The following is a 22072-nucleotide window of genomic DNA, read 5'->3' on the forward strand; positions in this document are numbered from 1 at the left end:
CCTCTATCCACTGCTCTAGAACGTCAACACTCTTTATGTCGGCGGGTTCCGTCTGTCCCTATTGGATTTCTGTTCTACTCTTTCTACAAGATTGAAGTCTTGGATAGTTTATCAACTGTCGATGGTCAATATATAGCTGAAAATTTCCTCAAATGCCCATGGCTGCCCAGGTGTCTCTAGAAGGCGTCGACCAAACTTGAAAATCGGAGTGCGAAGGTGCATAGCGGCCAGTGGTCGGATTGAAAATTATCTGACGTAATGGCAGAATATCAGAATACTTAAATCACCTTGACAGAGACTATACTGCTGAGAGGTAAATAAGAGAAAAATGAGACATGAAAAGGACACGAAAAAGAGGGTTTTTGATTGTGAAAAATGGTTACATATGTATAGTATGCCGTATGGAAAGGTGAAAAGAACGGTGAAATCAGGCATATATTCAGGCAACAATCCTAGGAACAAGTCAATCCGACCCCTTGGCCACTATGCACCTTCGTATCGGAGCTTACCTTATCCCCGATGCATCAGGTGATGACATTAAATTAATCCAAATTTCCACTTCATCTTCATCTTCACTGTCCAATTTGAAATTGAGAAGTTTGAAACAATTACATATTCCATGATTGAATTTGAAAGTGTCTACAGAAATGCCTCCAGACCGGGGCCGAGCATCTAGAGCATGCACCTCATGCCGAAAACAAAAGACAAGGTGTTACGAACCCGGCATTCCAGGACGAGCATGTCTCCGTTGTGATCGACTGCGACAAAGCTGTTCACTCGTCCGAATAGACCTCTCGGATGAAGAATCTGTAGTGCCCGCACCTGCCACGGGCACGGATGCACGGTATGCAGGAGAAAACCCGCCTTCAAAGTCGAAATCACAATCTAACAAGTTCTATAGCCTGGAGCGTCTGGAAAAGAGTGTAGCGACTCTTCTTGATCGCCTTGGTGAAGGTCCTGCTGCCAGGAGTCCGGGAGAGTTCAGTAGGCCTACTACCGCACAGACGAGTCCGGTCTCTGATGCGTATAAGGAAGCGGAAACCTCCGCCCCGATTATGGTCATCCGCGATCTGGCAACGGATAACGGCATGAAACCTGTTTCCGATGCTAGGTCTTTGATGGTTGTTTTGGATGATCTTATTTCGCCTGATCTTGGTCTTACGCTGATTACAATGTATGTCGTGCGAATGGCTCGAGTTGGATTATTATTGACATTCTTTTTTTTAGCTTTTTGGAATATTACGGTAGATGGGTTCTTTTTGACCCTCAATGTGAACCTAGTGATCTTCTCCGCCAGGTGAAAAAATCAACCTTGCTATTCTGCGCTTGCTGTCTGATCGCTGTTCGGCACACTTCCGAAGAACTTGCTGCAACCCTTGCTCCTAAGCTCTATGAGTATGCACGTTCACTGGCTTCCACGACGCTTCTGGTTGCTCCGCAGCCAATTGAGTTCTTTCAGGCAACTTTAATACTATCTATGTGGTCTACGACCGTGGGCCAGGTGCCTTTGAGTATTGACAGCTGGCTGCTGAGCGGATTTGCTTTGCAGCACTCCCAGTCAAGTCCTCTGTTTACTACTGTTACGACCCAGTCACCTCCTCCAAATCGATTGGATGAGGAAACTATGGCCCATTGCTACTTGTGGAATCATCTTTGCCTCGCTCATATGCATTACTGTGTTGGGACGAGTCGTCGGTCTATGTTGCAGCCTTGGCAGATTGAGAGATGTCGTGCTATCATCGCGTCAGATCATGCCATCAATTTTGAAGTGCGCATGGTTGCAGAGATTCATCTCTACTGGACGGTTTATGAACACCTAATCCAAGAATCCGTGGACCTGCTGAAATCTGTGGCAGCTTTGCAGACCTGGCGACGAAAATGGGAGTTCGTTCTTGGTATGTTTTCTGTGATTTTTCAATGTCAATTTCCTTCTTTTCTAATACCCCCTTCACAACAGAGCAACCGAGATCGCAGTTTCTCTCAATGGGCTTCCACTTCTCTCACCTCCTTCTTTACGAACATTCCCTGAAATCGAAATCCGCACGAGCTCGCGAGTCTGTAGTCTCAGAAATGATTCGGCATTCTACCGCAATTGTTCATCTAGCCATGGATACAGTAGACGAGCGCACACGTCATCTAACCGACCATATCTACCACATGATTACATTTGCAGCCATTGTCATCTGTCGCTTGCTGAATGCCTACCGCGAGCAGGTAGCCTCAACTCACAGTGTCGATGAGCTGGAATCGCTGGTTCATGACCTTGTGCAGTGGCTCTACTGTATTGGCTTGCCTTGTCATGCCGCGCATACTTTGGGAAATATCATTGCCAAGGTGCATCAGAAATTGAGACCTTGTGTGGAGGAGGCATCACCACCACATACCCAGCCTGACGAAATACTTGGTGAATTCAACAATTATTATTTCCCGGAGTTCTTGGGGCTGGGGATGTCTTCTGATGGGAATTGGGATCTTCTCTCTAATATGGGTCTCTTCCAGCACAGTTCATCTCTTCCTAGGAGGCCGGATTGAATTCCACTGGCTTCGTACGTGAGTCCAACGCTTGCTTTGTTGTCACTTTCGTATTCAACCTGCAAATGTCTTTCTATTGGTGTTCTAACAAGGTTTCTTTACCGCATGTCTTTTGAAGCATGTTTCTAATCGCCGTTTAATGTGAAAATTTGAGCGCTAACAGTATCCTAATCCCAACAGATTAATTCTAACGCCAGTTGTTTCCTCGCTACATACAAGCACGATTCTTGAACAAGATCCTGCAATACAATTGCAACGAGGATTCTTCACCTGCCTCCATAGCGCTTCTCGGTCCATCGGAACAATGGGAAAACGATACCCGAAGATGCAAAAGTCAACTCATGGCCTATGTTTGCGCCCTTTTTGCCAATCAAGGATGCAATAGGTCCTGAGTACCACGCAGTTTTCATGCCAAGAGCAGCACCCACAAATCCGAAAGCAAAGGCCCCGATCGCAGCCCACCCAAATGGCAGACTAGCTATGCTGTTCCAAGCATCGAGGTCATATCCACTCCACCCACGGCGGAAGATAAAATGTTCTTCCATTACCAGGGTGATATGGATAACGGTCCAGTACCCAATCACACTTAGCAATGTTTGCAGTGTATCGGAGAAATATGTGGCCGCGCAACAGCCGATCACTATCGCCGCAATAAATCCAAAAGTCACCATGACCACTCGAGGAATTCTCATGGCCCATGGCCCCAGGTTTTGTGCATGAAGTGCAAATGAGTAGTTGTTTGGGATGTTGTTCTGCGTCAAATTAGCACATAACCCTAACAAACATCTCTTTCCTGGTTCAAACTCACAGGGATCGCACTCAATGCTGCAAGAACCATCAAAAACTTCCCAAACCCCCCAGCCGGCTCGAGCGCCATCTTAAGCAAGCCCCCAATCGAAGAAGTCGTATAAGCCTTCTCCCAAGCTGAATTCGTAATAGTCCCCGTATACAACGCCGCCCCAAGCGTCTGAACAAGAACGGTAGGAACAAAGATCCCAACATAAGTAGCACTGAAGATTCGCCACCTCGGTGTCCCCTTGGGCATCCGCACATTATAATCCGCTGCACAGTTGACCCAAGAAACAGAGAACGAGAAAATAGACGCCATGTATGTAAGAATTGCAGCAGCCTTATCAGACCCTTTCAGACCTCGGTCTTCGCCCGTGAACTGCGACGCACCTGTCCCTGCAGCAACACACCAAACAATTAGAGGCGGGATCCAGATGAATGTATCAAGACGATGAATCCAGCTAATGCCTAGTACGCAGACTACCCACACTGACACGCAGATGACGATCACGCCCGCCCAAATGGGGAATGCGCCGTCTGAGAGGGCGTGGAGGACTGCTGCGCCGGAGATGGAGTTTATTGCATTCCATCCGGTTGTTGCTACCATCGAAAATACTACTACCAACATATTGCCCCAGTAGCCGAATGAGTAGCGTCTATCATATTTGTCAGTGGGATGTGGAGGACACTGGGGTCATCACGTACGAGAAGGTTGTCATTCGTAGCCCTGTTAGACCGAAGACCGCTGTCCACGCTGGCAGGAGGTCGCTTGCTAGATTCACTATCAATATGACGATGAAACAGTCCCAAAATGAGAGGCCTAGGGCGCCTCCTAGAGAACCGATGTTTAGGGTGGCCACGGCCATGTTTGCGCTGAACCTGTGGATGGGGAGATATGTTAGCAGGGTGTCTTGTAGCAGTAGGGGTATGACGATATTGAGGGTATAGAAAGATTTCCTATACCCAAGATAGTCGTCTTGTGGGTATTAATGTCTTACCAGAAAGTAGCAGCATTCCAGAACTTGGTTGTATTCTGTAGTCTTTCTTCATCGGTGACTCGTTCAATGCCACCTTCTTCAATAGAAAATCTTCCAAACCAAGATCGCTCAGGATCTTTAGGCTCCATCTCAGAAAGTGCCTTTTGACTTGACTCGTTGAAGTTCATTGTCATAGAATGTTCAAAATGTAAGATCTGCGCAGACTCCATCACCCCGGACGCACTCCCCTCTCTATATACTCACCAAAACTCCGATTACTACTCAATTTCTATCAATTAACAGCGCATTACGAGCAAAGATATCAAGATTAGCATATATGGGGCTTATCTCACGCAATACCAACCGCCTCTTGGCTGATCGCAATCGCCCGCGGCATACCGCGGCATGCCGGACCGGGAAGCCCTAAGACAACAGGACAAGTCCACTTCCCCCATTTTCGCGAAGATAAAATCCCCTCCATCTGCTTTGGTTTTCTTCTTCCTCAAAAATCAGCGATCCCATCCCACTTGCAGAAATGGAGCAACACACCTTCCGCCGTCGAGGCCTCGGTCTCCGCGGCGTCGACGAAGCCCGCGTCTCCCCAGGCTACGTGCTATACTCCCCTCTTACCTCAGACACCGCTCACCTAGTCTCGACATCTGGGAAGGAAGTCCACAGCTGGAAGCTCCCCCACCGCGCAGGCCGCCACGCCCGCATCCTACCAGACGGCACCCTCGCTTACAACGGCGCACACCCCGATGCACCAAATCTCTTCCCCATGTGGGCCAAGTACCGCGGTGGCGCGATGATGCAAGTCGACCCACAAGGCAAGATCCTGCGCCAATACTTTGACCCGCTGGCTCACCACGACCAAAACCATCTTGACGACGGAACGCTGCTATACACGACTCTGGAACCGCTCACCGCGACCGAAGCAGCCCGCGTCCAGGGCGGTATTGCAGGCAGCGAGGCTCCAAACGGCATCGTCTACGGCGACTGTATCAAGCTCGTTGATCCCTGGCGGACAAGCAATTCCTCTTCCTCTGCTGATTTCTTCGAGGAGAGCGGCGCCGAACTCCTCTGGTCGTGGCGTGCAATCGACCATCTTGATCCCGCTGTTTTCGCTGCTCACCCGCATTATCCGCGTGAGCACTGGCCGCTGATCAATAGTGTGTCGTTTGACTCTGAGGGAAACATTATTGCTTCGTCGCGAAATGCCTCGAGCGTATTTGTTATCAGTCGGGCGACGGGCGAGGTGCTTTGGCATCTTCCTTCTCCGACGGTTAGCCAGCAGCACTGTGCGCACCAGATCAATGAGAGTGGGGATATGCTCATTTTTGATAATGGGGTGTTCCGGGCTGGAGTGTCTGTTCCCTTTTCAAGGGCGATCATTGTTTCCAAGGAGAAGGTTGTTAAGTGGGAGTATAAGGATCCGTCGACTGGTGGACTTGGATTCTTTACGCCGTTTATGGGGTCTGCGCAGAAATTGGTCGGGGGGAATGTTTTGCTTTGTGAGGCTGCTGATGGGAGGATCATGGAAGTTACCGAGGGTGGGGAGATGGTTTGGGAGTTTGTAGTGCCACAGCTTGGGGATTATAAAGCTGTTATGGGGAAGGAGGAGTTGGAGGAGATGGAGAACATTGGATTTGATTATTCGAGTAATGCTGTCTTTAGAGCTTGCAAGTATCGTCCTGAGGAAGTGCCCTGGTTAAAGGAAAGAGAGGGGAGCAGTTGGCTTTCTAATTTGTTCTAGTTTATATTGATTGAAATGTGATGTTGAAATAATATGACATTGATGAGGCTTTTTGCAATGCTCTTTGGATGTAGTTGGATATTTTATCTATAAGTGGTGATACAAGGGGTGAATAAGGCTCGTCGGGCATATTTGTACATGTGAGCCAAACAAAATGAAAGATGATAGTGAGTGATTTTATCGGACACAGATGGTGAAATGTTTCAAATCGGACAATGGGAGGTTGATGTGTACAGGCAACTTGGGATCTTAACCAAGTGATTCACCATGGTGAGTTTCAGTGACGGGAACTTTGGCCTTGAGATTACCGTCGAGAGCCTTGGGGGTTTGTGTAACGGCATCTTTGACGACGACAGGCTTTTCAGCCTCTTGGGTTTTCTTGGGCTCAGGGACCTTGCGAGTGGATGCGTATTTCAGGAAAACGATGATCATGACTACTGATCGAGTTAGCAACTGTAAAACGTTTTGTTTTTTTATTTTTTAGAGGAATTAAACACTTACACGCACAGATTGCAATTGTGAGAGCCGCTCGTCTTGTCAAAATCCACCGAAGGCCTTCAATCTCACTTTTCCCATCACTATTCAGGGACACGGTAATTTTGTAGTTTAGTTCTTGAACAGACGTGTCGATATTGCGCTGCTGCTCACGGGTGATCATCTTGTGATCATTAAACATGCCTTTGATATCATCTTTCATACCCGCGATCTCTTGGCCAACACGCTGCGTGACGATATCAGTATCATGCTGCAATTGTGTGCGCGATGAGCGCTGTCGCTGGATTTCCGAGTTACGAGCGGTCTGAAGTGATGATTGCAATTCTGAGCAAGCCGCTTTGAACAAGTACTCCTCGTTTTCGACGTCGGATTTAGATGTCAGGCTCTCCCTGGCCATATCAAGGTTATTCTGTAGAATTGCCCGCACCGCCTTCATGATCGTAGTGGAGTGTTGATGGCTGAATCCCCCCTTGGAGAGATCCTGAACCAGAGAGTATGTATCAAAGTGGTGCACATACGGTGCTGGAGATAGATGCGGCGGACGATCGTCGGATGAAGAGAACGGTTCCCCGGGTGGGGTGAGGTAGACAGACGGGGAGGGCATATGGAGCACATCATCGAATGGCGTCCGTTCATTCAACGAAGAGGAGTCTGTCTTCTCTTCGGAGAAATCTTCGGAAGAACTTGTTGAAGAAGCTGAAGCCTCTTCCTTCTTGGAATTATCCACACCTTTTCCGAACTCTTCATGCGCCTCTCGATCTGTCGGAGGGTTGTCTTTCTGCGTTTCCACCACCTCTTGTCCATCTAAAGCCGGAGTGGAGGAAGAGTCACTCTTTTTAGTGGGCGCGGCATCTTCCTTGTTTGCCTGGAGCGTCGAGTCCGAATGTGACTCTTCCGGCGAAACTTCCCCCTGCTCCGAGGCATTCAGAGCTTCATCCCCAGCCGGAGTCTCGTCTGGAACTTCATCCGATGTGTCCTTTTTGGGTTGCGACGATGAAGGAGTATGCGGCTCGACAGCTGGGCCATAGCGTTTCTGGTATGCGTCGCGATCCCATCGCCGACTTGTATGGAATTGATGAGTGGAGTATGAAAAGCGTAGGGAGCGATATGTACGTGGTTCACAGGACCGCACGGCGCGCATCAAGCTCGGGTAGAGAAACGGGAGCCTTGGAGTCGCCATGATGTGAGGCTGAGCTGTTGTAGGAGGACAATCCAGTTTCCCGTCGGCGAATTGAGTGACGTCCACGGCTTGGTCCCCCACGGGAAATTAGTAAGCAGAGCGGACTTTCAGGGCGGTCACACGGGCGGTCGGGAGGACCCCGAAGTATAAAGCCCTAACATCATGGACAGAGCAGGTGTTTCTAATGGATCGATCAATTTGCGAGTTCAGAAAGATAACAAAATTGGCGTAATGACCGCTCTCATCTTTGGAAGCTCTCAATTCCACTGAATTTGTATTGAAATTATTTAGTTCAGTGCCTAAGTATGGACCAAGAGATATATATTCATCTCATGTTCTGTAGGCCAAAGATCGATTTCGACGTTGCTTGCCGCTAAATAGACAAATTTGATTCTTTGGATGTAACTTTGTGCTGAAACTACAATGAAAGCTTAGGATGAAGCTACAGCGCAGCTTTGAGACAAGCCTCAATCATGATATGCGAGTTTCCCGACACCGAAGACATGTTATCAAACGGATTTCCAGTATGATGCTTCTTTGAAGCAATCCATGGTGCAAAGCTATCTCTTACACTTTTACGTAAATTGATTGAGTAATTAATCCTGCTCCCAATTCTAAGATCCAGAGACTTGACCTACGGCCTTAAACACTTGAGCAAGTTTCCTTCTCTTTGCAAAAAAAGAAGACCAGAATTTAGAGATAGATAATTTGGTACAGAACTCTATCTGTACAAGTAAATTTGGTGGTGTAATATGGCGGTGCGTGGAAGTGCTTCTGTACTTCTGTTGACTGACATCTTACCGTTGGCAATCACCTATATGCAGGAAAATATTATTCGTTTAACCTTGTTGCATACCACTATTCAGCCTGACCCAGTCAGATGATGACTGAATACATGTGAGCTTGATCTATCGATATCCCAAGAATCTCACAACTTGCTTATGCTTAATGCCATAGGTTGCTGCCATGGCTTTCGGAATGCGACGAGACTTGCGCGTCTTCCTCACCCTTCATCCTTACGATTATTGTTGGCTCTTAAATCCGCATCATACACCCCCGTGAAGAAAATCAACACCATGTCCACGGGACCTTGAGTCAGATCATAGCCAACGGGGCAAACATCAGATAATATCGACAGACTAGAAGATTGTGGGTATACCGGAACTCATGCATCTCCTTGCTCCGCTACTAAAAGTCAGCCCCGATACAGCCCCTAAGCCCCAAGCCCGAAATCCGAAACCCGCCAGGCGCCGGCCATACCAACTGTTGAGCATTGAGTGCTGCGTTTAGAACAAAGACGTGTTCAATTACGGATATTGAGTGAAGCTTCTCCCACTCCAACAACACCACAGATGGGTGATGTCTAAAATCTTCTTCCATCGGAGCTTTTGGTTATTGGAATAAGCAGGCACACACGACCAGACTCAGTGCATTGATGATTTGCATGACCAGAAAAATACAACAGACTTAAAAATACTACCGTTGTCACTTAAGTATGGATCTGTAAATCTGTTCCCTTTAGATATGTTCATCTGGGTATCTTCTTCATCCCCAATGTAGATACTTTCCGCTCAAGTGTAATCGCAAATAAGTGAAACTCAGCAGCCTGAGCAAAAATCTTTGATCTAAAGTCCAATAGTAGATCATTCTGAATAAATTTGCAAGTTACACAATGGCTCTCGCGTTGCGATTACATCGTCATGAATGTGGTCCAATCGTGGACGTTTGGAGAACTTACCTTATGTCGACGCACCCCGTGTAAACTTCTCCTCTTTCTTCCTCATCCGACTACCATTTCATCAATCCTTGCCATCTTCATCTTCCTGATCAATTCATTCGCTTTCGACAATACTTTAAACGGTGTATCTTCGATCGTTGGTGGCACCTCGGTTGCTCTTGTCTGAATCCCCATCAACCCGCATCTACATCCCGTGGAAACTGCCTCGATACTTCCATCCATCGCGCGTCGGACGCGATCGATTCTCAATTGCCCTGATTTAGTTCAACAAAATATCCAAAAGTACAAAAAACACTGGAAAACAACTGAGAACCACAAAAAAAAAAGAGAATTTCATTGCTACAACAAAATGGCGCCTACCCAGACACCATGGACGTCCCGGCTTTTGCAGGAAAAGCCTGGCCACTATGAGTTCACCCAAGCTCTGATGACAATTGAGCGATATCACCTTCAATTGAAAAATGCTATGGCGAATGAAGCAATTCGTGACCAATTACTCCTCAAACCCGACCAGACACACTCACACCTGCTGCGTTCGTTCGGGATTCTGCAGACCAAGAACGTTCCAGGTCCTGTGGCAGACAAAATATTTGAGTCGATGGTTGTGCCATTCATTATTGAGAAAATATTCTCGCAGGAGCTGACAATTCAGCTCGTCGGCTCTGCACTCCCTCTTCTCACCAAAAGCCCAACGCAATATCTACAGAATGTGGTTGGTATTCTTATCTCGTCTGGAGAATTGTTCGAACGCATGATTTCAAATGAAAAATACGCTCCGATTTTGAATTCCATTTGCTCTTATCCAGCAGCTAGGTCATAAATTGATCGGCATGTGTGATAGCTGCTCAGCAAACCACGGCACAACTAGCATTTCAAGAAGTTGGAGAATTGCTCACTCGTTGATTGAATCTCTAACCAAATCGATCGAAGAGGTATCTAAAGATGAGCACAAGCGAACGCACCAAGAAAACATTCCTTCGCCCAATCTTCCTTCTCTGAAATCTATGAAGATCCTTAGTCTGGACGACAAGAAGACACTGACCCAAAAAGACCCCAAGAAAGATTTGAAAATCGCGAATGAAACTGTTCAGCAGTTGATATACTTCGATATGCAGACACCAACATTCGCACGAGGCCTTTCTCATTCAGTGGAGCAAATTCAAAGCGAAACAATTCCATCTCTCATGCGCTCAGCGCTGGAAACTTTCCCCTGTCGATGCTGCTTGGATAAACTCACCACAGGGAGCCTGGTAGATACTCCTGCGAAGAGCCCGGAGGTCCCTATTCATGGTCCTTTGGAAGCAATCAATCCACAGGATATTTTTGGCAAGCGACTTGGAATCTGGAAAGTGTTGCTTTCGAATGTTGCTTTCAAGAATATCCAGAGGCTCGCTGGTTTGGGTACGTTCAACGATTATTTTGCTTTTAATGGGCTGGCGTATTGTCTTTGGTCTCTCTCTAACTATATCAGGTCAATTCGCATCCATTGAGAAGGTACTCAGGGATATTGCAAGTGGCGAGTGGAAAGGGAAAAATATTTCTCGGCTCGTGGGTTCCAAGGAGCAGTTGGATCGGATGAAAGTGCCTATTATGGAAACCCCCTTTTCTTCGACAGTCTCGATTTTGTGGCAAATTGACATCGGCTTCTATGACGAGTTGCCTTGGGTTCAACAGCAGATCGTCAAAGGTGAGTGCCTAACTATATCCACGGGGTTAGTGCGCATGCTGATTCTTACAGTTTGGGAAGTTGTGAGATCGAAAGAAGAGGCAAGTTGTCAATAATATATCTCAGATTCGGATTAGACTGACATCATTTCTCAGTTAAATACTGTCTTAGAGAAGCTCCTGTTGATTCAGGAATCCTACACCGAGGAAATCACTAAGCTTTGTTCGAAAGAACCCCTGAAACAATCCGACGGAATTCGAGTGCCCCGGCAGTATGGGAACGTGAAAGATACTGGCTCTTTTCAAATGAAATCCATGGCTAGATCCAAAGCAAGCCAGGCGTTGATCGATATGTCGAGTAATTGCTCCATCTCTGGTTCTAATACGAAGTAGTAAACTGACTAGTTTTATCCTGTCTAGGCAAATTTTACAATCTCACCGAGCCTCTACTTAACATCATCGCCAATAATAAGAGCACAGAGGACTTCCCATTTGATCTATTGCCTGAAGAGCTAGAGATTGTCCGCCACTTCAGCAAATCAAGCCTGATTCTGGGAAGAAGTGGTACGGGAAAAACAACTTGCCTTGTGTTCAAGGTGATTGCCAGGCACAGGGCCAGGAAATCGGCTTTGACCCTGGGAACAAGCCCGGAAGAACAGCAGCTTCGACAAGTATTTTTTCTTTCATTTCCACGTTATAACAGCAGCTACAACAGCAACTAACTTTGGTAGCTTCTCTTGACTCGGTCCTCTTACTTGGCCTCCAAGCTTCGGTCTTATGCTAGAGGACTTATGGAGAACCACTTGAAGCCTCTATCGAGTGGTGATAATGCGAATGACGCAGATTCAACCCTCAAATCCTTTTTTGCTCTGAAGAACTGTCATTTTCCGGTCGTCTGTACTTATGATGAGTTCCTTGACCTTCTCGAGAGTACAATGAGGTTTGATATTCATACGGTGATTTGAAATTCATCCCATATTGCTAACTTTATATCTTTAGGATGGTTGATCGAAAAGACTTTTTGAAAGGTCAGTCAAAGGACACCAAACATGATGCTCCCAACGCCGTGGTAGATTTTAGCACCTTCAAGACCGAATACTGGGGTTGTCTACACGGAATAGTTCCATCCTCCTGCTCTCCAGAGCTTCTCTTTGCTGAGATAATGGGTGTGATCAAAGGCTCCAGTTTGACGGCCAAAACATTGATGCCTCTCTCTCGTGCGGAGTATGTCAAGAAGAACTCAAAAGCTTCTCCTGCATTTGGTTCTGAGACAGACCGTGAGAACGTGTTTGCAGCCTTTGAGCGCTACGAAAAGCAAAAGAAGCAGCGACAGGAAATTGACGAGTTGGACCGAGTCTGCTTTTTGTTGAAGTCTCTCAAGGACAACCAGCCTTTGGCAGAGCAGATCCAACGCTGCTTTGAGGAGATCTATGTCGATGGTATGTTAGTTATGATATAATGCTGGAGGTTGCTAATCTCCTTCTCAGAAATCCAGGATTTGGTTGCCTCGATATTATTTTGCTTTTGAGCTGCCTCAGCGACCCTCGTGGGATTGATTCATCTGGGTATGATTCCGTACACATTTCAATTTATCTAGCTGACTAAGCTTGTTTAGCTGGTGATACTGCACAGTGTATTTCCAAGGATTCAGTGTTCCGGTTCCCTGAAATCAAAGCTTTGTTTTACGAACATTACGAAGTCATTGCTAAGGAGCAGAATCAACATTCTATTGCCAAGCCGGTTCAATTCTCATTGGCAAGGAATTATCGTTCGCACCAGGGTATTCTGAGCTTTGCATCATGAGTTATGCAGCTCCTCTGGCATGGTATGAATGGTTCATGTTGCTTTCAAACCGGGTTTGGTCTAATCAGCTATAGGCTTCCCTGAAACGATTGACAAGCTCGATCCCGAGATTGGTCAGATTGGAGGACCCCAGCCGATTATATTTGGTATGTCATTCTCTTACATTGCCTAGGTAAACCATTTTCACTAAAATCTACAACAGCTGGGTTTGATCCCTCTATCCTCTTTGTCGAGATGATCGGCGAGGTCAAGCTTAATGGCAATGTCGCAGGTTTCGGTGCCGAGCAAGTCATTCTTGTTCGAGACGATGCGGCAAAGGCCAAGCTCCAAACTCAAATTGGCGAGATCGCTCTTGTTCTTACAATATTGGAGTGCAAAGGTATGGAATTTGATGACGTCTTAATATATGACTTCTTCGGCGGCAGTGGACTTGGGAGCAGCTACCGTTGCCTGCACATGCTTGTGGAGGCTGCACAAACTCACTTCGAGTCTCAGAAACATGCAGTAAGTACAGCACCTATATATCATTTCCTACTCTTTCAAACTAACCTATTTGTCAACCAGGCTCTGTGATCTGAGCTCAAGGTACCCAATTTTTGCACCATCGCTTTTTCTCTACTAACAGTTCTCAACAGTCTCTTTACGTTGCTGCCACTCGAGCACGAAAATAGCTTTGGTTCATGGAAATCCAAGAGCACAGTATTGACCCTGTGCTCCAAGCTCTCTCACATGGCGGTAGTCTCGAGCTTGTTGAAGTTGTAAAGCAAGATGATTTGGATGCAAGTGAATTTTTCTTATTTATGCTCTCATTTAATACCTAACATTTTACCAGATTGCAACAAAAGTAAACATCTTGCGAATTGGTGGCTCAGTGGACCCAAAAAGCTGGACCAAGAAAGCGGCGCATCTTTTCGAGCGAAAGAGCTTTGCAGAGGTAAGTCAATTGCTCAATACATTATGCTGGAAGATTTATCTAATTAATATATCTCAAAGGCACTTTTCTGCTACAAAAAGGCTAACCATTCTCGTGGAATAAGCCATTTACACGCATGTTTGTACGAGCAAAAGGGAAGATCTCACAGAGCAGCCGGAGAAACCGAAGAATTCACCACATGCTTTGAGAAAGCCATCCCCCTTTTCCTCGAAATTGGACTCAAATCAGAGGCGGCAAGTTGCTACGAGGGACTCGGTCGCTTGGAAAAAGTTGCAGGCATGTATCCAAGCACATCCTGAATAAGAATACTACTCACACTTTTCACAGAATTATGGAAGGATTGCGGCCAGTACGAAAAGGCTGCACATTTTTACGAGGAAGGCAAAATGTTCATAGATGCTTCCGACTGCTACCACACCTGTTCTCAATACGAGGAGGCGGTTGAGCTTTTGCGTAGGGGAGACTGCTTCGATGAACTCGTCGCGTACGCCAGCAGGTATCTACATATCATTTGTCACTTATCAAGCAGGCCATACTGACCATCTTTAGATATCGTAGGCATCTGAGCGAAGCTACTGTCTCCAGATACTCAAGACTTTGCAACATTCTCCTGAGGCAGGGACGTGTCTCCCCAGAACTGAGAGGAATAACAATCAACATGCTCGGCTCAGCGGCAAAGAAGGTCGAATTTTTCAAAGAATTTGAGATGTGGGACCAGCTACGTGCTCTCTATAATTCCAAAGGCAGATGGTTCGAGCTTCAAAATCTGCTGATGGATATTGGCGAGCTACCTGCAGCGCTAAAAACAATGCTGGAACACGGTCTAGTCGGTGTGGCTGAAAGGTCTGTTGTGGAGAATCTCTTAAACCATACAATGGCCGAGCTGTGGCATGCTTATCCGGAAGGGAAGCCGAATGAGAGTGAATGGCCTGTTCTACCGAAAACAGATAGCCGAGTTACGGCTACTGCAAGCACGGCCGGGTTTGAAAGGATCAAGGAGCAGTGGCGAGTGCAATACTCATTATTCGAGTCTTTTAATGACCCAAATAACCCAGTCACGGTCAAAGCGATGGAAGGGGATGAGGTCAAGAGCTTCTTCTGTCTTTATGTCCGTGGAAAGCATTGCTATTGTGTCGATGTTGAGCTAACAATCTTTGGTTGATCTTCTTTGATCGGTCGAATTCCTCCTGCTCGACGTCGATCTTTAACAGAACTGCACTCGAGCTTCTTCCAGTGGATGTTGTCACCCGAGTTGGGAGAATCCTGCTTGGCGTTGATGCCAAGGACCCGTACTCTCTCTATTGTCTAGCCCTTGGTTGTGGGATCTTAACGCACCCCAAAAACAGGATCACGCAGTTGTGGCTCATTGGTCCCCCTTGATTGCGTATGCGAAATCGTCTGTCAATGGACTGTCGCTTGATGAGCTTCTTTCTCTCGCGAAATCCTTCATTCACGAGCATTTCATCAATGCGGTGACCCAGCTCCATGAAACAGCGTTGACCCTCTTAGCGAAGCTATTCCCTAGGCCGTGCATTAACTATCTTGCCAGGGGATTTTGCACAAAGCTAGAGACCGATGAGTGCACTTGGAGCCATGATACACCAACTGAATCACAGGCGGTGTCATAATTGACCGGCCTTCTGAACATCGCTGAAGTTTTCTCGAGACTCACCCCTCTGTATTACAATCGAACCTTGCCTGAGAATTCTCTCAACCCTTTTTGGGGCGAAGTAAGTTTCTACCCAAACGTTGAATCTTCTTTCGAATTTTCTGTCTAATACTATGGTAGGGAGAAGGTGGCTTTCACAAATCCAAGACGAGCTAGTACTATTTTCTTCGCTGGAGCAGTCACCTGATGCAGTTGCACTTTTGAACTCGCATTTGCAAGGCAATGGTGATTATTGTGGAACCGCACAGTGCCTGGAAGGACTATTCTTCTATCAAATGGCTAGAGAATGGAGAGAACTCTCAGATGGCGGCGTGAGCTCTTTCATGATGATGATTATGGAGGCCCAAGCCCTCGGTCCTGGCCCCGCGGCACGTTTCGAGCGAGCACTTCTTCTAAAGATTAAGCACACGATCACGAATGACCCCTTTTCAAGGCCACAAGCAGTTCTAAATGCTGCCAGAAGGATTCGGTTGGGAGTTGAACGGCGCAGCACGAGTGACTTTTACAATGGTGTTCGGGATTTCGCCGGATGCCTCAACCAAGCCGAAAAGTCTTCCTTTGGATTGTTCCACGCCTTTATTTCGGTGTTCGAGTTTGCGGTGACATATGTACTGTGCGTTGCTAGCCCACATAAGGCCATCGTGTTGCCCTGGTCCTGGGCCATGCTTCATCTTCCGAGAATTATGCAATCTCATGCAAAGAGCCAGTTGACATCAAAAGAGATCAGAACTCACATGAGCGCCCTCAACATCATCAACGCCATTTTCTCTACTCTTCTTCAACAGATCAACGTTTATCTGGATAACGGTATACTCCGATTCCAGGGATTCGGACGTGCCTACCGCAGTGCTGGAGCGATGATTGTTATAAACAAGCGCCGCTCCACTGAGCTTCTCTCGACCATCATCTTGAATACGGATACTTGGCCAAATCAGGCTTCCGAATACAGGGATATGCGGACCCTCACTCACAGTACACTGCGGTCCAACATGTCCCAGGGAATGTCACTTGATTTATATGACAAAGACAAGTTCCGGCTGAGTTGCATCCGCGCATACGAACCTTACAACGACAAAGATGGGTTGTGTGTTATTACGCTCAACGATGAGGTCACTCCCCGGCCCCTGCGTCCCTTCATAGACGGCAAGGCAATGTTTTCCACGCTGAGTGAAATCGTGACTCTTGCTAACCTTGCTTCAACCCCGGACCCCACGCGCCCAGGAGAGGCCCAGCAAGGTGAAGAATACACTGAGAGCGAGCTGAATGTCATTGTCGACGTCCAGAAGCGTTGGCGAAAGGTAATGAAGGCCTATCCCATCAACCGACGATACCTGCAAACACCTGCGGGCCAATATACCGTACAGCTCGTTGAGGTATGCAACAGGGTATTTGCCTCCGGGGTTGTGGCGTTTTGGCCAATCCAGCAAAAGCTCATCATGCGCAAAGTGATATTCACGGATTTATTTAACCTGATTATGGCTCTGGATGGCGTGTTGGGTCACCTGCGCGAGTTAAATGGAGACAGGAGTTCAACAACAACCACTCCATTGCCCAGGTGGAAGAGCTCACGCTAATTCGGGACAAAATCGTGTCTCTGGTGGAAAATCTCGAAACCGTGCGATGCGACTGGGCCCTTCAGCGCATTCAGCATACTGTGCTGTCGACTGCCCCCACAAGGTAAGCGCATCCGCTCGTAGGGCTCACCGGGCTATCATGCTCGCGGATGAAGAGATCCAGGAAACTCTCATCCGAGTCGAAGTGGTCGCGGACAGCAGCCTGTAAGGTTGAAACATTCAAAAACACACAACAAACAACAAAAAAAATGTGGAAAATCTGGAAAATCTTGTCTGAAAGGGGGTGCGGTGATGTGAGGATGATGCAAGCAAATTAGCTGTCAGCTGTTATTCAATTTAAATAGCGATTCGAGATTAGTGTGAGAAGAATGTACGAATATTGTATAAATATTGTATGAATATCGTTATATTTCTTCGTGTTCTTATGCCATAGAGAATACGAAAGGGATTTTAAAATCTCAGGTGTGGATATACAACCTTGGAATGAGTCTGAATCTTTAGATTGCCTTGACAAATCCAAAAGCCAGCCGTAATATTGTTCTATAAATGGTAAAGTATATATATAGATTGGGTAAATAGATTTGTAAAACACACTCACTGTCCCGCCAACAGACCAAAAAGCAGCTCCGTGCGAGTCCAGTACTCGCCTGCAAGCTTCTTGATGGTCTTAATGGTTTCAGCACTCGATCCAGCGCTCTTCTGCGCACGGTCAACGACATCAGCCAGCTGATTTCGCTCTCCGAGCATCTCAGATAAGTACAGAGAATCGAACAAAACCTGGATCTTCCAATCGCGCAGACCCTCGGCTTGATCTGGGATATCGGTTGTAGTCTCTTCGTTCTCCGCGGGCTTGTTTTCCTTCTCACTGTCACCGTTTGTGGCGGGCTGCTTGTCCTTGATATCGGTCTTGTCTGGGGTATTTGCGTCGTCCAGATCTGCCAATGCAGAGGTGATGGAGGTTTCAATATGCTTTTTCAATTCTTGCTTCAATGCTTGGATTGTGGATGGATCCCAAAGGTCCAACCCACAAGTATCCATGGTGGAGGTGAGACGGCGCAGGAACTTGAAGCTTGAAGTTGAGGGTTGGATTGGGATGGCCGGTTCGCCTTCCCAGAGCGAGCGTCCGGGCACGGTCTTGATTTTGCCAGTCTGAGGGTGGCTCTTTGGTGATGGAATCAACTTCAAGACGCCCGCTTTAGCGACAACCTCTGTTGCAAGTAATGCCTGCAACTCTGGGACAACATCGTTTGAGAAAACAAATTCTCCGGGAATGAATGTGGTGGGGATATCCCGCCGAATAAGTCGGATTAGTCTCAGCAGGAAAGTAGCCTTCTCGCTTGTATGTGAAAGGTTGAATGATTTGAAGGCATCGCTGAATGATTTCTGTAGAGTGGCGAAAGACTCTTGAACGGCGGAGTGGAGTGTATCGGACAAGTGCCGGGGATCATTCTCGTTGAGTCGAGGGGTAACATCAATGTCATCATCCTCATCTTCACCCCCAATGAGCACGTCAGTCCATCGCATGCGACGCAGTGAGTCAATTGATTCGCTGAGCTCTTGGATAGAAGTCATCCATGCTTGGTACTTAGCCAAGACAAGGGAAACATCCCCGTCACGGCCGAGAAGCCTGTCGGCCACGGTCTGTTTGAATAAATGTGCGCCATTTGAATAGTCTGCAGTAATGAGATCAGCATCCCACAAAGATCCGACAGAAGTATGCTCCGCATTCTCCCAGCCTGATACTACAGAGGTGGCTTTGCTTCCAACCTCACTTAGGCTTTGCGCTTGCACGTGAAGAATGCGTGCAAGTTGATCGTTGAAGGTCCTTCGAAGTCTTTCCAGTACGTCCACCGAGCCATGGATGATAGTCGAGCCCCAAGATGAGAGCCACAGCTCAACAGTTTGCGAGCGAAGTGAAAGAAGCTCGGAGAAATCGGTGCTAGTAGCCAGGCTCTTTTGGCAACCGTCAGAGAACTTCTCGAAAGCTTGAAGAGACCATTCTTTCATCAATTCCACGCCCTCGATTCTGCTGAGTTCACTAAGCTTAATCCACGGGGTAAAATTGTTAACGTCCGGAGCTACCCAACGCCCAAAAACTTCGACATCTAACCCCTCTAGGCTTCGAATCTCGGGGTCCGCAAGTAGAGGTCGGGCCTTTAGCCTTGAGAGCACATCGGCGAACTGACGGGACCGCAAGACCTTGGAGACCTGAAGTGACCGGACAAACAGCTGAAGAACTTTGGGGATGTTGTGGCGAGACAAATCTAACTGGCTAGTGATAACATCCAAGCGCACTTGGTGGAAATGATGGATGGCATCATCGGAGGAAGAGCTGGTTGCGAGGCAATAAGCGGCCAATGACTCGATGATGCTCTCGTCCGTTGCGCTGTGAGATGCAAGGCGCTTATCAATACGTTTTCGGACCGTTTCCCGGAGAGACGCCAGCTGGTTGCGAAGATCGTCAAGGAATGGAGGGAGAGATGCATGCTGCGATAATGTGTTATGCAATAACCGGGCGACAACGAGAATCTTAGCGATCAAAAGAAGAGAGGCGCGCCGTCGCAGAAGTCGGCTGATAGATGTTGTGCAGCGGTGGAGAAGGGCGAGCTGGGCGCCAAAAGCGTGCTTCTCTGAGTCTGGTCTTATGATTAGATGAAGTCTGAATCACTGGTCTCATAGTAGCGTCCTACCTTTCTCTGCGTCCCCGCTCTTTATTTGCCGAGCATGAACATGCTTCCTTTCCACTAGCCGAGGGTTGCATCGGCGCCCAATATCGGCTAGAACGGTTTCCACATCTTGAATATCACGATTCATAGCCACAATCGTCTCCGCAGTTCCGACCAGGTCGCGATATCTCGTCCTACGTAACACATTCAGATTAGCCATTGCCAGTCCTTTCTTTTGGGTCTTTTGAGACTCTTTGATCATCTTCCCTGAGTCTCATTCCATCACGCAATTGATCACTTACCCCACGAGAGCTCGGAGCTTCTCCTTATTGCTGGAAATATCCCGACGGAGCTCCTGTTCCACACGTCGGACTGTGGGAATAGGGTATTGAAATGCATCGTGCCATGACTTCAGGCTCTGAGGATCAGGCGCCTCGGGGGCCATGCTGGCGGGATATGCAATGTGTTGAATTGATATAGAGAACAAGTAGTCAATGCGACGCGGCTTAGAATGCATCGGTGCCTCAGCGCCTGAAATGCTTACTCAGTAAATCTTATCTTATCGGCGCAAAAAATGTCCCCACCGAGGGGAACATTCGCCGTTCAACTTCTGCTAGACAAAGATATTCAAATATGCCACTGATGGATCCTGAAGCTGCTTCCGCAGCCCCTTCAAACGACCTGCCTGATCGCCTTCCTTTCCCACCCACTACATACTCGCACATCTTGCATTGCTCCTATCATGATTGGCATCGGAGGTATGCTCTTATAGATGACTCAACACCAATTTCATTAATGCTAACGGAGATCCAGATACCGCACACTGGCTCCCAAATCTCGCGTGATTCCATTGACCGCACCATTTGTCGAATATCTTCGCTCCGATGGAATCGTCCTTCCCCCCGAAACCGTTGCCCCAACCGACGAAGACCATCTGGACGAATTCTCCGATTCAGGCGATGAGGAACCCGACCCATCCACAGAATGGCAGGAAATCCACACCAAAATCAAGGACACAATCGCTGAATTCGGGGGCATCGTCACCCCAAAGCTGAACTGGAGTGCTCCCAAAGATGCAACCTTCATGAACGCCACAAACGACACCCAATGCCGCACTCCGAATGATATTTACCTCCTCCTCAAGAGCAGTGATTTCATCACCCACGACCTTGACCATCCCTTTGACGACTGTGTACCGGATACTTTTGATGGCGATTCCGCTCCATCCGATGTCGACTCGCCGCTGCCGGAGGTCCCGTACTCTCTTGTCCTCCGCAAGTATGTCAACTTCAACCCTTCACTTGAGTTTCGCTGCTTTGTACGAAATCGTGTTCTGCTGTGCATGACCCAGCGCGATCAGAATCACTTCGATTTCCTCTTCTCTATGCGCGATATGCTCCGCTCTCGCATCCAGTCGTTCTTTGATGATAAGCTTAAAGACACATTCCCGGAGTCCAACTTTGTCTTCGACGTATATATTCCTCAACCGCACACGCGTGTCTGGCTGATTGATATTAACCCGTGGGCTCAACGCACAGACCCGCTGCTTTACAGTTGGTTGGAAATTTTGCAAAAGAAGGATCCGATTGGAGTGCAAGAGGAAGATGATGGATCGGAGGAATTCGTCAGGATCTCGTTGCACGATGGGAAGATTATCAGTTCCGGCACGGCGGAAGAGCTTGATGGTAAAGATGATTCCTCAATTTCTTCTGAGTCGGACGCGGAGGACGAGGGGGCCGAGGGTGACGATGGCCAGGCCCCCTTCCTTCCGGAATTCCGTCTGATCAAGAAGGATGACCCCGAAGCGTATGCCTTCAGCTCAACGCAGTACTCGGCTCATAAGGTGCCGAGGGAGTTGGTGGATGCTTCGCTTCAGGGACCTGGCGGCATGAGTGAGTTCATGGGCCAATGGCATGAAATTTTGAAAAAGCAGGAGCAGGAGGATAAGGACAACAGCAGTGACTCCGAGTAAGACTATATCGGACATGAGAAACTATAAAAGCATGTTTGGTCTGTGGCGTTCGGCTTGAGCATGAATTTATGTATGGAATTGCATCGTGGATTGTTGAGATAGAGCAGCCCGCGCAGTATCAATTGGATACCTAGGTAAGCAATGTTTTATATTTGCCTTCAATCTAAACGGTAATGGTTGCCCGAAATTGGATGCCCTAGATTGGAATTTATGCCATGCTTAAGTAGCTACATAGCCACATAGGTGGGTTTCGGGTGGTACAAGATTACCATGTACATATATATCAACAGCCTCAAACCCTCGAAATTATAAACAACCCCATCTA

The 22072-nt window shown here is 47.5% G+C and overlaps 8 protein-coding genes across 8 annotated transcripts; 5 read left to right on the plus strand and 3 right to left on the minus strand.

Annotated features, from left to right (window-relative positions):
* Window positions 1-647: 647 nt before the first annotated feature.
* On the plus strand, window positions 648-2532 carry N7529_001147 (Zn(II)2Cys6 transcription factor domain-containing protein; the record flags this gene model as incomplete). Its single annotated transcript, XM_057236678.1, has 3 exons — window positions 648-1174; window positions 1228-1895; window positions 1958-2532. 3 exons carry the CDS (start codon window positions 648-650, stop codon window positions 2530-2532), a joined length of 1770 nt encoding a protein of 589 aa, XP_057103481.1.
* A 266-nt stretch (window positions 2533-2798) lies between these two features.
* Window positions 2799-4486, minus strand: N7529_001148 (purine-cytosine permease family protein; the record flags this gene model as incomplete). Its single annotated transcript, XM_057236679.1, has 4 exons — window positions 2799-3284; window positions 3341-3977; window positions 4027-4278; window positions 4320-4486. 4 exons carry the CDS (start codon window positions 4484-4486, stop codon window positions 2799-2801), a joined length of 1542 nt encoding a protein of 513 aa, XP_057103482.1.
* Window positions 4487-4833: 347 nt separating this feature from the next.
* N7529_001149 (uncharacterized protein) lies at window positions 4834-6051 on the plus strand (the record flags this gene model as incomplete). Its single annotated transcript, XM_057236680.1, has 1 exon — window positions 4834-6051. One exon carries the CDS (start codon window positions 4834-4836, stop codon window positions 6049-6051), a length of 1218 nt encoding a protein of 405 aa, XP_057103483.1.
* A 249-nt stretch (window positions 6052-6300) lies between these two features.
* N7529_001150 (CCDC90 family protein) lies at window positions 6301-7726 on the minus strand (the record flags this gene model as incomplete). The annotated part of the gene is made up of 2 exons (XM_057236681.1): window positions 6301-6485; window positions 6553-7726. 2 exons carry the CDS (start codon window positions 7724-7726, stop codon window positions 6301-6303), a joined length of 1359 nt encoding a protein of 452 aa, XP_057103484.1.
* A 2087-nt stretch (window positions 7727-9813) lies between these two features.
* On the plus strand, window positions 9814-15028 carry N7529_001151 (Tetratricopeptide-like helical; the record flags this gene model as incomplete). Its single annotated transcript, XM_057236682.1, has 16 exons — window positions 9814-10176; window positions 10271-10865; window positions 10936-11151; window positions 11203-11213; window positions 11286-11487; window positions 11550-11800; window positions 11861-12069; window positions 12129-12568; window positions 12745-12869; window positions 12942-12954; window positions 13007-13078; window positions 13135-13436; window positions 13765-13866; window positions 13926-14121; window positions 14194-14362; window positions 14416-15028. 16 exons carry the CDS (start codon window positions 9814-9816, stop codon window positions 15026-15028), a joined length of 3879 nt encoding a protein of 1292 aa, XP_057103485.1.
* Window positions 15029-15648: 620 nt separating this feature from the next.
* On the plus strand, window positions 15649-17109 carry N7529_001152 (Tetratricopeptide-like helical; the record flags this gene model as incomplete). The annotated part of the gene is made up of 1 exon (XM_057236683.1): window positions 15649-17109. The coding sequence occupies one exon, from the start codon at window positions 15649-15651 to the stop codon at window positions 17107-17109; it is 1461 nt and encodes a 486-aa protein (XP_057103486.1).
* A 594-nt stretch (window positions 17110-17703) lies between these two features.
* On the minus strand, window positions 17704-20220 carry N7529_001153 (COG1/VPS51 family protein; the record flags this gene model as incomplete). The annotated part of the gene is made up of 3 exons (XM_057236684.1): window positions 17704-19745; window positions 19800-19969; window positions 20078-20220. The coding sequence occupies 3 exons, from the start codon at window positions 20218-20220 to the stop codon at window positions 17704-17706; spliced, it is 2355 nt and encodes a 784-aa protein (XP_057103487.1).
* Window positions 20221-20408: 188 nt separating this feature from the next.
* cdc123 (cell proliferation protein CDC123) lies at window positions 20409-21747 on the plus strand (the record flags this gene model as incomplete). The annotated part of the gene is made up of 2 exons (XM_057236685.1): window positions 20409-20533; window positions 20589-21747. 2 exons carry the CDS (start codon window positions 20409-20411, stop codon window positions 21745-21747), a joined length of 1284 nt encoding a protein of 427 aa, XP_057103488.1.
* Window positions 21748-22072: the final 325 nt, after the last annotated feature.

This window comes from Penicillium soppii (assembly GCF_028829465.1).
Source record: "Penicillium soppii strain IBT 18220 chromosome Unknown utg000001l, whole genome shotgun sequence".
NCBI classification, from domain to species: Eukaryota; Fungi; Ascomycota; class Eurotiomycetes; order Eurotiales; family Aspergillaceae; genus Penicillium; species Penicillium soppii.